This window comes from Glandiceps talaboti, chromosome 14 (genome assembly GCF_964340395.1).
Source record: "Glandiceps talaboti chromosome 14, keGlaTala1.1, whole genome shotgun sequence".
NCBI lineage: Eukaryota > Metazoa > Hemichordata > Enteropneusta > Spengelidae > Glandiceps > Glandiceps talaboti.
Window position 1 is genome coordinate 22722486 of NC_135562.1, and position 13687 is coordinate 22736172.

At 36.6% G+C, this 13687-nt stretch overlaps 1 protein-coding gene across 2 annotated transcripts in view; it reads right to left on the bottom strand.

Moving 5' to 3' along the window:
• The window catches only part of LOC144445565 (epidermal growth factor receptor-like), a 57471-nt gene that overhangs the window by 35030 nt on the left and 8754 nt on the right, over window positions 1–13687 (bottom strand). For both annotated transcript variants that reach the window (XM_078135170.1, XM_078135172.1), the window contains exons 2-3: window positions 10145–10274; window positions 2647–2811 (exon numbers count right to left, since the gene is read on the bottom strand). In XM_078135170.1, the coding sequence (XP_077991296.1) occupies window positions 2647–2811; window positions 10145–10274 (295 nt within the window). The remainder of the gene's footprint in view (window positions 1–2646; window positions 2812–10144; window positions 10275–13687) is intronic.

A 13687-nucleotide genomic window follows, 5' to 3' on the forward strand; every position in this document is an offset into this window, starting at 1 on the left:
ATACATACATACATTATACATACATACATACATACATACATACATACGGCATACATACATACATACATACGGCATACATACATACATACATACATACATACATACATACATATATACAATGTACATACATACGGCATACATACATACATACATACATACATACATACATACATACATACATACATACGGCATACATACATACATACATACATACATACATACATACATACGTATGTACATACGTACGTACATAATTTTCAACATGAAAATATGTATCTCTTGTTAGAAATACTTTTGATAGAATAGCTGCTACAAAACTAAGAATTTCAAACCATGCATTCCCAATTGAGTTTGGTCGTTATGAATACACTGAAAGGAATAATAGTTTCACAGTACAATTCTATGTAACAAGGGAAAATAAATAAATACTTTCACACTATATTTAGTTTACAATTTCGGCTACAAAATTTTGATCACCGTTCTTTATTTAAGTACACTTTGTCATCTGCCAGATATTAATACAATGATATACTAGATATCACCATGATACGCTATATATTGCAATGATATACTAGATATTATAATGATATACCAGATATTTCAATGATATACATGTACTAGATATTACATTGATATACTAGATATTTCAATGATGTACTAGATGATACAATGATACACTAAATATTATAATGATATACTAGATATTTCAAAAACACTAGATATTTCGCTGACACTAGATATTACAATGACGCACTAGATATTTCAATAACACTAGATATTTCACTGACACTAGATATTATAATGATATACTAGATATTTCAAAAACACTAGATATTTCGCTGACACTAGATATTACAATGACGCACTAGATATTTCAATAACACTAGATATTTAACTGACACTAGATATTTCACTGACACTAGATATTTCAATAACACTACATATTACAATGACGCACTAGATATTTCAATTGTATACTAATATGACAATCATGTACTAGATATTACAATAACTAACTAGATATTACAATAACTAACTAGATATTACAATAACTAACTAGATATTACAATGACATACTAGATATTTCAATGACATACTAGATATTACAATGAATACAAGTTATTACAACGATGTATACTACATATTTTAAAAGCATATTTTATTTCAATTGAACATCAATCCTACATTATGTTATGTTGCCAATGTCACTTGTGTAAATACATACATACATACATACATACATGTACATACATACATACATACATACATACATACATACAGGTAAATACTATTACATACATACATACATACATACAGGTACATACATACATACATACATACATACATACATACATACATACATGTACATACATACATACAGTGTACATATGTATAATTATGTTATTTGCCAAATACCGTTCTAGAGAGCCGGAGGCGAACAGTTATACTAGAAAAATTACCTCGAGCAGCAAGATGTGGAACAGTATTTGGCAAATAACATACTTATACGTCACCTGCGACTATGAATTCATTTTTGAATGTCTAAAAGTTTCATTTTAAAATAAAATCACTTCCGCATTATACTGTTGAGCGTAGTATCATGCACCTCTCTGATAACTGCAATGCGGTTGTTTACATGTCAGCCTTAACTTTATCGTCCAATCAGAGTGCGCCTTTGCTCAGTAGTATGATGTAATGTTTACTATTTGCATATCACTCAGCGATATATTCAAACTTATAACCATCAGAAAAATGAATGCGTCTTTGTTTTGCGTACTGTATTCCATTAAATATACATAAATGTTCGTGATATGCTTTGTTGTTCTAGTTAAGCAAAAATTACACCCTCTGTGGTGGTAATTTTCATATCCTTAATAAATTTAGGAATTCATGTTTACGATCGCATTGACGACTGTGCGTTTGCCGTCACTGGACTTTCACGGTTGTGTGTGGAATTTTTGACTATTTCCCTGTGAAATGAAAAGTACAGTTCAAAGACTTGTTACAAAGTATACAACGGTGATATTTTGTTCGATTGACAACAAATTTGGCATTGGAAATGCTGGTTATAGCTGTATTTCTAGTTGTCTGCTAGGTTTGTTTACAAGGGGACGTGCAGTGATCACGTCATACAACAAGCAAAAATACGGGTGTTGGTGAAAAATACGCCTGTGTATCTGCAGGGCTCTCGACCAATCAGAATGCGAGATTGGTGACAGGTGACGTATAAATACATACATACATCTATTTATTCGAACTGTCTCACAAGTTCCACTTGATATGCAATTCTTTCTACATACATACATACATACATACATACATACATACATATATACATACATACATCCATACATGTACATACATACATACATACATACATACCTACATACATACATACATACATACATACATACATACATACATACATGTACATACATACATACATACATACATACATATATACATCCATACATCCATACATGTACATACATACATACATACATACATACATACTCAGGTTTACTCATGTCTATTGCATTTTTGAAATCTAGAGGTTTTCTATTTCATAAAATCAACATTTGCAAGTGTAAGATTTCTCAAAACATGCAAAGTTGTCATGCCTACAATGAGGAAACAAGTACTTACTGATATAATTCACGTCCAGAGATAGTTTCTAAATTCTTGAATGCACTCAACTCGTATTGTGTGTTTCCAGAATGTACGACTCTCAGGTATCCCATGATTCCTTTGACTGAATGGAATATATCTAACTCGTTTGGTTTAACTCCAATAAGTCCCTTTAAGGGATCGCTGTCAACAAGACAAAGATATAGTCAATACAGAGGAAGTCCAAAGTGTCTGTATGACATCTAGTCCTGCTTGCAGACAGATTTGTTTCTGAAGCATTCCAATTTAACCAATCTGCAGGCAGGACTGTATGTAAGTTATGACATTATGAGTTGATTGGCCATATGATCACTATGAAAGACATGTTGGTGATAAAGCTATGTTTGTGAATGTACAATGTACATAATGTACAGAGCTATTGTGAGAGACAACAGATTAACAGAATTCAGAATATCTTAAATCTGAACGCATCTACTCTACAGAAAAGAAGTGTTTCAGTTGTTGGCTACCAATAAAAGAATGGAATACAACTTCTGTAAATATGTCATTGGAAGAAAAAACAATTACACAATATTACATCTTCAGTAAAGTTATCATATATTGGTGTTCTGAATACCAATTAAAAAATATTCAGTGAAAGAATACCTCCATCAAATTGTATTAAAACATACAAACACACACACACTTACATTTGTACATGTACATACATAGTATTACATACATGCATACACACATACATACATACATACATACATACATACATACATACATACATAAATACATACATACATACATACATATTGTACATACATGTACATACATGGTACACACATAAATGCATACATGCACACACACATACATAAATACATACATACGTAAGTACGCACACACATACACACACATACATGTATCATAAATCAGTGAGGTCTATGGTAAACGTGATGCCGAAAGTTTTTTGTCATCTTTGCTTGAAAGAGTACTTTGCTGATGATGATAATGATACCCAGGGTGAATTTAATATTAATAATACTACTAACCAACAATTGTTTGGCGCCCTCCCTGTTAAGTCTCATTGGACTCCTTCAGTTGGTCACATTAGTACTGTTGACCATTACATCAATGTTTGCAGGCATGACATCTATTACTATTAAATTTAATAACAAGTTCCTTTCACTGTTTCAGTAACATAACTCAAAGGAAGAATGCAATGCTATTTCATATTTAGAAAGCGCGATGATATTATAAAAAATCTACCTACCCCACCTATTTTAAAATTGAATGTTGAATGTAATCAGAACCACACAATTTTTTTTTCATAGGCCCATCGTCTCAGCTTGTAACTGCCCTAAGGAACACATCACGCTTTATTTGGATGCCATTTTACAACCCATTGTTGCATCTCAGGCCATCTACATTAAGGATACAACCATGCACTTAAAGTACTTAATGGGTCGCGACGTAATTCTTCGAGTGTGGTCATTCATCTTGTTTGTAGACCAGAAGTTGAATGATATCCATCTGTCGGGGTACATGTAAGTCACCAAAGTTTAATATCTGCTCATCATGGCTGACAGTAACATTGACGTGAAGGGTGGCAATTTCTTTCTCCAGTTCCAGTGGTTGTGTCTGTGTTCCTCTCATTTCCTCAGTAGTAATTCTTTCTTTTTAAAAGTTCCTTTTCTCTCAATCTTAACTTCTCAAATCCTGCTTCTTCAACTGTGAGCAGCTGGGGGGGGGGGGGGGGAGTTTGAATTTGAAGCACCATTTTTGTCACCTTGTCATGTTTTGATGTGTACCGCATTCCACTGGAAGCGGAACTACCTTATACCAGAGCATTCTGGGAATGTAAAATGAGCGGCAAATAAAGTGTTAAATATTCGTTCATCTGATGAAGTTAAATCTTGTCTGAGTCTAGTTTAATCTGAGCTATTATGATGGAATTTTACAGTGGCAACGAGGATCAATATCTACAGGTTATGCATGTGAACTTTTCACCATGAATGATTTACATAAGAATGTCGTCTTGACCTTTGACTGGTTGGCCCAACTGAGTCACGTGTGAAAGCCATCCTTGAAGCCTGTGAGCCACAAAATGCAGCTGAAGTACGTAGCTTCTTACATGTAGGATTGGTCAACTTTAGTTGTTGATTCATACCACATTGTACGACGATCTGCGAACCATTGTCTGAGCTCAGATGCAAAGGTGTGAAATTTGAATTTGGACAGAGACAATGCAATGCATTCAATGAATTGAAGCAATGAATAGCTGATGCCACAACACTAGCGTACGTTAACAAGTCAGCCCGTACCAAAGTTCTTGCAGGAACAATCAGATGGTAGTCTGAGACCAGTGTGTTATGTCAGCAGATTGGTTACCGATGTGGAACGATGATCGATGCTCGCAGACATGCAGAAAAGGAGGCACTTGCTTTGGTCTGGAGTTGTGAGAAATTTCATGCATACATATATGGTGTAAAGTTCGATTTACTTACTGATCACAAGCCATTAGAGGTGATCTATAGGAGTCGTTCAAAGCCTAGTGCTAGAATTGAAAGATGGGTTCTGCGCATGCAACCGTATGACTTCAATGTGATACACATACCTTGCAAGCAGATAATAGCACTGAGATCCATTATCACGACTTCTGAAACCTGGTGGTAAATTAGAACGCCATGACCATGGTGCTGATGACTACGTGAGATTTGTAGCAGTACACGCAACACCACAAGCCTTGACCATGGTGCTGATGACTACGTGAGATTTGTGGCAATTAGAACGCCATGACCATGGTGCTGATGACTACGTGAGATTTGTGGTAAATTAGAACGCCATGACCATGGTGCTGATGACTACGTGAGATTTGTGGTAAATTAGAACGCCATGACCATGGTGCTGATGACTACGTGAGATTTGTGGCAATTAGAACGCCATGACCATGGTGCCGATGACTACGTGAGATTTGTGGCAGTACGTGCAACACCACAAGCCATGACCATGGTGCTGATGACTATGTGAGATTTGTAGCAGTACACACAACACCACAAGCCATGACCATGGTGCTGATGACTATGTGAGATTTGTAGCAGTACACGCAACACCACAAGCCATGACCATGGTGCTGATGACTACGTGAGATTTGTGGCAGTACACGCAACACCACAATCAATTCAGGTCATTTTGAAAGCTGTAAACAATTCCAATATGTGGCTAGTGAGTTGTGTATGATTGGTCAGTTGATATTGCGAGGGACTCGTAAATTTTGTTACCTACAAAGTTGAGGCAGCAAGCCCTAGCTCTAGCCCATGAAGGGCATTTCGGTATTGTTGCTACCAAACAGAACTTGCGTACTAAAGTTTGGTGGCCAGGCTATGATAAAGCTATGTTTAGATGAACATCTTGGTCGTCATGGTATTCCCATGACATTTCGGTCTGATAATGGACCCCAGTTTTAAAGCTGAAGGCTACATGAAGTTTTGTGAAGTCAATGGCATCAAAGTTATTAAGGTTACTCCAAAGTGGGCACAGGCCAATGGAGAGGTAGAACGCCAGAATTCCTCCCTATTGAAACAACTGCAAATAGCACAAGCTGAAAAGCAAGACTGAAGGAAAGAGATTCGAAAATATCTAGCATCATAGAGGGCACTCACTCATCCTACAACTGCTCGCAGCCCTGCAGAATTATTATTTGGGCGTAAATTATGTGGTAAATTACTAGATTGTGAACACATCATCCTGATGATGCTGAAATTCAAGACCCTGACACTGAGCAGAAAGCCAAGTCTAAGATAACCGCTGATTTGCGACGTGGTGCAAAACCATCAGAAATCAACGTGGGGGATGAAGTACTGATTCGCCAGGAGAAGATGAACAAGCTGACAACTAACTTCAATGACATTCCACACACCGTTGTGCACAGAGATGGTAACCAGGTAACTGTTCAATCACCGTTGTGCACAGAGATGGTAACCAGGTAACTGTTCAATCACTGTTGTGCACAGAGATGGTAACCAGGTAACTGTTCAATCACCGTTGTGCACAGAGATGGTAACCAGGTAACTGTTCAATCACCGTTGTGCACAGAGATGGTAACCAGGTAACTGTTCAATCACCGTTGTGCACAGAGATGGTAACCAGGTAACTGTTCAATCACCGTTGTGCACAGAGATGGTAACCAGGTAACTGTTCAATCACCGTTGTGCACAGAGATGGTAACCAGGTAACTGTTCAATCACCGTTGTGCACAGAGATGGTAACCAGGTAACTGTTCAATCACCGTTGTGCACAGAGATGGTAACCAGGTAACTGTTCAATCACCTGAAGGTGTTGGTTACAAACGAAACACGTCCCATGTGAAATTGTTTGTAAATCACCAGTGGATGGCCATGCCACAAGCTACCCACAAAATATGATGACTTTATCATGGGATGATACTATTGTAAAGGGGCAGAATATTCCCCTAAATGACAGGCATATAGTTAATGGGTAGTCCACCGCAGCCTGAAAGTTATTCTTGAACATTGAGTAATTTGATTGTTAAATCGTGACTATGTTGTTTCTCCACCTGAGAATTAAATTAAAGTTTAATAACAGTTGGAACTATTTACTGTTAAAAGTTAATAACTGTTGGAACTATTTACTGTTAAAAGTTAAATATCTGTTGGAACTATTTACTGTTAAAATTTAGATAACTGTTGGAACTGTTCACTGTTAAAAGTTAGATAATTTGGAACTATTTACTGTTAAAAGTTAGATAACTGTTGGAACTATTTACTGTTAAAAGTTAGATAACTGTTGACTGTTAAGCTGAAAGCTGAATAACTGTAAGCTGTTTATTGTTAGGTTAAAAACAAAACAAAACCCAAAGAATGTTACTACTTAAGGGACTTGTGCATGATCAGGACATTTACTTTGATGACTCATTTCACTTAGAAGATGGATGTCGTGTTTTGATGTGTACCACATTCCACTGGAAGCGGAACTTACTTATCCCAGAGCATTCTGGGAATGTAAAATGAGCGGCAAATAAAGACAGTATACATATTTATTCGTCTGACGAAGTTAAATTTTGTCCTAGTCTAGCTTAATCTGAGCAACTAAGGCGGAATTTTACATTTCCGACATTATTTGTGTGCCCAACTGATGATCAGCGATTGTATTTGTTGCCAAAGTCAAGGTATGGTCATTGCAAATTGGGCCTGGTTGAAGCCCAAAATGCCAATGTCCTTTCACTGGCTTTTTGCAGCCTAAACAAATAGGTATCCTTTTCCATTGTGATGGCAAAGAGGGTGTGAAGTCTTCCATTCCGGATGATGAATCTTCTGACATTATCAGACACTTGGTGAGATTTTTGTGCAATGCAAAATACAAAATGGTCGACTGTAAAAATTGATATTAATATGTCATCAAGGCCGGAAAGAGAAATACTAAAGTGTGCCCCCAATTATACCCAAGCAGTTGGGGCTCACTTAATGGCTTCCAATTCCAACAAGGTAATCCACAGTACCTTTTTTCTATGGACGTGAAGTCCTTGTATACTTCCATACCACATAATGAAGGTTTAGTTGCACTCAACCACTACCTTAATTTAAGACCTGTACTTGACCCTCCTGCCTACATTCTATTGAGATTGGCTGAACTTGTTCTTATGTGTACAGTGTAATTATTTTATCTTATGTGTACAGTGTAATTATTTTATCTTATGTGTACAGTGGAATTATTTTATCTTATGTGTACAGTGTAATTATTTTATCTTTAATGACAGGTATTTTGTGCTGAAATGTGGTTTTTCTATGGGAAGTTGTCTTGGTCCTAGTTATGCTTGTGTGTTAATATCAGGAACACCTTATTTATTAGACTGTAAGATACGTCGTGACGTTTCGCCCTCACCGGCCTCCTCTCACACCTGTTAGGGGTTGGCCGATGGTTGAGGGCGCCCCGTCACGGCGTACCTTACAGACTACTGATTTATATAAACGATTTATTGATGATGGCGTTGGTGCAGCTTTACTCAAACTTAAGGGACTTATGCAATTTATTTATCATATATGTAACTTTTAATCTTGCTATTCAGTATACTTATGATATTTCTGAACTAACTATCAATTTCCTTGACATCTCCTTTTGGATTGATGGTGATGATATAGCTACATCTGTTTATACTGCAAATGATTCACATTCATATTTGCAGTATGGTTCATCACATCCTAATAAGTGTAAACATTCCATTCCCTTTCACAATTACTTCGTTTACGTCGTATTTGTAGTAGTGGTTTGGATTTCAGAGAAAAGGTCTCCTGAATTTTGCACGTACATCCACCAACATGGATATCCAGTGTCGGTTACCAATGCGGCTTTACAGAAGATGTCATCTTTGTCTAGGGACGCTTGTATCAAATCACATGATCAGAAGAGTAACAACGATCGTCCCACATTAGCTCTAACATATCACATGATCAGAAGAGTAACAACGATCGTCACACATTGGCTCTAACATATCACATGATCAGAAGAGTAACAACAATTGTCCCACATTGGCTCTAACATATCACATGATCAGAAGAGTAACAACGATCGTCCCACATTGGCTCTAGCATATCACATGATCAGAAGAGTAACAACGATCGTCCCACATTGGCTTTTACGTACATACCATCGCTTTTCCACCAAAGTTAACAGAATGCATACATTTTTATACATTCTAATAGGGTAACCAATTCATTATTTCCTGAAGCACCTTAACAGCTTGGCATCGTGATACCAGTCATAGGGATATGATGGTCCATACAGAACAACATGGATTGGAAGTTAATGCTGGTTCATTTCCATGCGATCATACTCGACATGGTACATGTCCTTTCATTATTAATACTAATCACGTTTTTGGCCCTACATATATGTATGTGTGAACACACACACATACATACATACATACATACATACATACATACATACATACAGACATACATACATACATACATACATACATAATACATACACACACACACATACATAAATACATATGTATGTACGTACGTACGTACATACATACATACATACATACATACATATATACATACATACATATATACATAATACATATGTACGTACGTACATACATACATGTACATACATACATACATATATGCACACATACATTAAATATGAACACACATACATACATACATACATACATACATACATACATACATACATACATACATACAGACAGACAGACAGACAGACAGACATACTACATACATATATACATACATACATACATACATACATACATACATACACACACATATATACATAAATACATGCATATGTATGTACGTACGTACATACACATACATACATATATATATACATATATACATACATAATACATAAATACATATGTATGTACGTACATACATACATACATACACATACATACATACATACATACATACATACATACATACATACATACATAAACATTGACGTCTGACACCATGTCAGTTAAATAACTTACCCATCATACGTAGTTGTTGTCAAAACCATACTTCCATTAATTATTGTACAGTTGTTGTTGAAAATCTCAATGTTCTCTTCATTAAGATGATCATATCCACCAACGTTGTCGGTACCAAAGCCCGGACAAACTGAATAAATGAAAATCAATAATGTTGTCACTGGCCAATTATATTTCAAATTCTTTAAGGGTCCATGACACAGTTTTTTAATTGAAAATGACATAGTCCCCGCTCTGATTGGGTTTTAAGGAACTGACAGTTTATGTTGTCATTTTCAAACCTGGTTAATGATGTTTGCCTCATATGGTTGTTTTTGATATCACTACTCTGTTCAAGCATGTCTGAGTTATGGCTTTGGACATGAAAACTGCGCCAACAAAATGGCTGCCAGGCAGCCATATCGGATTGTATCACGACGAAAATAGATATGCACATGTATGTCAACACTGTGCTAATACCAACTTTGAATGAGATCTGTTCAAGCATGTCTGAGTTATGGCTTTGGACATGGAAAATTTGCAAACAAAATGGCTGCTAGGCGGCCATATTGAATCGTATCATAAAACAAATTGATGTGCATATGTATGCTATAGTATGTTGCCCCTGTACCAAGTTTGAAAAAAATCGGTCCAGGCATCTCCAAGAAATGGCTGCGGACGAACGGACAGACGGACGGCCGCACAGACAGACAGAACCCAATCCATAAGTCTCCGTCCGGACTTCGTCCGGCGGGGACTAAAAATGTTTATAATTACTTTAATTTCATGCAATTAGATCCTTGGGTAAATAAAAAAATACCACCAATGGCGTTGTAGCACAACTGTACAGTTTTTAAAAATGTTTATCCATATGGTAGTCTATGGTAACAATATTGCAAAGATAACAGGACTATCCAGTTGCCTATCCAACAACCATGTTGCTATCTTTGCGATATACGCAAACGCAATCACTTGGCTGTTGCTATGGGCGTGGTCATGTTGTTAGATATATTTGATCATTTGGCTGTTGCTATGGGCGTGGTCTTGTGGCTAGGCACATTTGCATACATTTTTGTATGCTTATTCATTTGTCTTTCAACTCCTGTTATCTTTGCAATATACATGATTATTTGGATGTTGCTATGGGCGTGGCCTTGTTGCTAGGCAAACTTACATACATTTTTTGAATGTTTATTCAATTGTCTATTAATCCACGTTATCTTCGCAATATATGTGATCATTTGGCCGTTGCTATGGGCGTGGTTTTGTTGCTTGGCACATTTGCATACATCTTTTTAATGTTTTTTCAATTGTCTATTAATCCCTGTTAACTTTGAGAAATACACAACCATTTGGCTGTTGCATGGTCATGGTTGCTAGGGATATTTGTGTACATTTTTGAATGTTTACTCACTTTCCTAGATGATGTTATTTGACCAAAATATACTGCCATTTGGCTGTTGCTAAGGGCATGGTCATGGTTGCCAATTGTGAAAATCTGCATAATAACACTTCTAGAAACATCTCACCAAGTTTCAGTCTCACTGACCAAGTGCTTTTTTTACACCTAATTTGCATATTACTTATGAGATCATTATACACTTAATATTTCTTCGTCTATACACCAATAGATGCATCCCTGGTAAATTTCAGCCCATTCTGCTGAGTAGTTTTAGAATTATAGGTTTTTATCCAAAAAGACACATTTTTAGCCCTAATTTGCATATCACTAAGGGAATCATCATGTCATGAAGAAATCAATGTTCCCACCAAATTTCGCACCAATCTGCCCAGTAGTTTCTTATTTTTTTAACCATAAATCATATTTTTGGACCCAAATCACACACCTGTGATGCGATCTTTTTCATTTGAACAATTTCCCAATTAGACCCCACAAGTAATGTCCCCACCATGTACCAAATACCAAGGCAATCGGGTTGGCACTTTTTCAGTTTTAGTCGTCCACACACACACATACACACATACAGACAGACAGACACAGACAGACAGACAGACACAGACAGACAGACAGACACAGACAGACACCACTCTATGTCTATAGCACTACTAAACCTACACTAGACAGACACCACTCTATGTCTATAGCACTACTAAACCTACACTAGACAGACACCACTCTATGTCTATAGCACTACTAAACCTACACTAGACAGACACCACTCTATGTCTATAGCACTACTAAACCTACACTAGACAGACACCACTCTATGTCTATAGCACTACTAAACCTACACTGTAGTTAAGAAATAGCACAATGGCTTTGCCCATTGTTGCACAACTGTATTTTGCTGTTGCTATGGGCATGGTCTTGTTGCAAGGCATATTTGCATACATTTTCGGTATTGTTATTCACTTGCCCACCCTTCCCAGTGTTCATCTTTGCAAAATAAACCATCATTTGGATGTTGCTAAGGGCATGGTCTAGTTGGTAGGTGTATTAACATACATTGTTTTATTCTTATTCTTTACTCACTTACCTACCTGTCTCTGTTGTTATCTTTGTAATATGCATTATCACTTCACTGTTGCTAAGGTCTTGGCCATAGTTGCTAGGGCCAGTTGTGTCAATATGTTTTAAACTCTTAAAGTAAACACCCCAAAGAACCCTCCCACCAAATTTCAGTCATATGTGCTCAGATTTAGAATTATAGATTTTTGACCACAAAGACACACTTTCAGCCCCAATGTGCATATCACAGATGGAATCATTGTGTCATGAACAATTATAAAACTAAACACCCCCAAGAACATTTCCCACAAATTTCAGGCCAATCTGCCCAGTGGTTTTGGAGTTTTTTTGACCAAAATTCACATTTTTGACCGAAAACATACATCTCTGATACGTCTTGCAAATTAAATCCGAGGATGTAGGATCATAACGAAGATGTCAGAATTACATGTACCAAGCGAAACAACAGTACTTGATTTGGTAAAGCATGTTTACAGAAGGCATTGTCTACCCTTGCAAGTCGATGGGAAAGCCAAGTGCAAAGTCCATTACATTTACATGCTACAAAAATTCTTTTTTGATCGAAATAATTTCTCCCCAGCTGAACCCCCCCCCCCTCCCCCGTAAATTCTTACCCCAGCCTTAGAAATTGTCGAAAAGTTGGTGATTTTATGGCTGATTTTATGTTGCCATAAAAAATTACCATATTTTCATAATTTTCTGACAGGAAACAACACATTTTGGAAATATTTAGGGCAACATTTGATACTGATAAGCGACATTGATGACGGGTACATATAAATCAATGTGGTGTAGGCATCATCAAAAATTTATGGAATTCCTAATCTGCTGGTTATGTAATTTGTATGTAATTATAATAACACTAACAGTTTGATTGTGGTTTGATACTATCCATAAATAATACATGTAAAAGCACGCCCTCTAGGATCAATCACGGAATATCCTTCACATTCCTCGGAACGATATCATCTGATCATACTAGCACCATGTGAAGAATTACGGTTTAAGTCCATTCCATTTCAGAAACGGTCATCACATATTATGTCACATATTCTTATGTCACATTACATCAT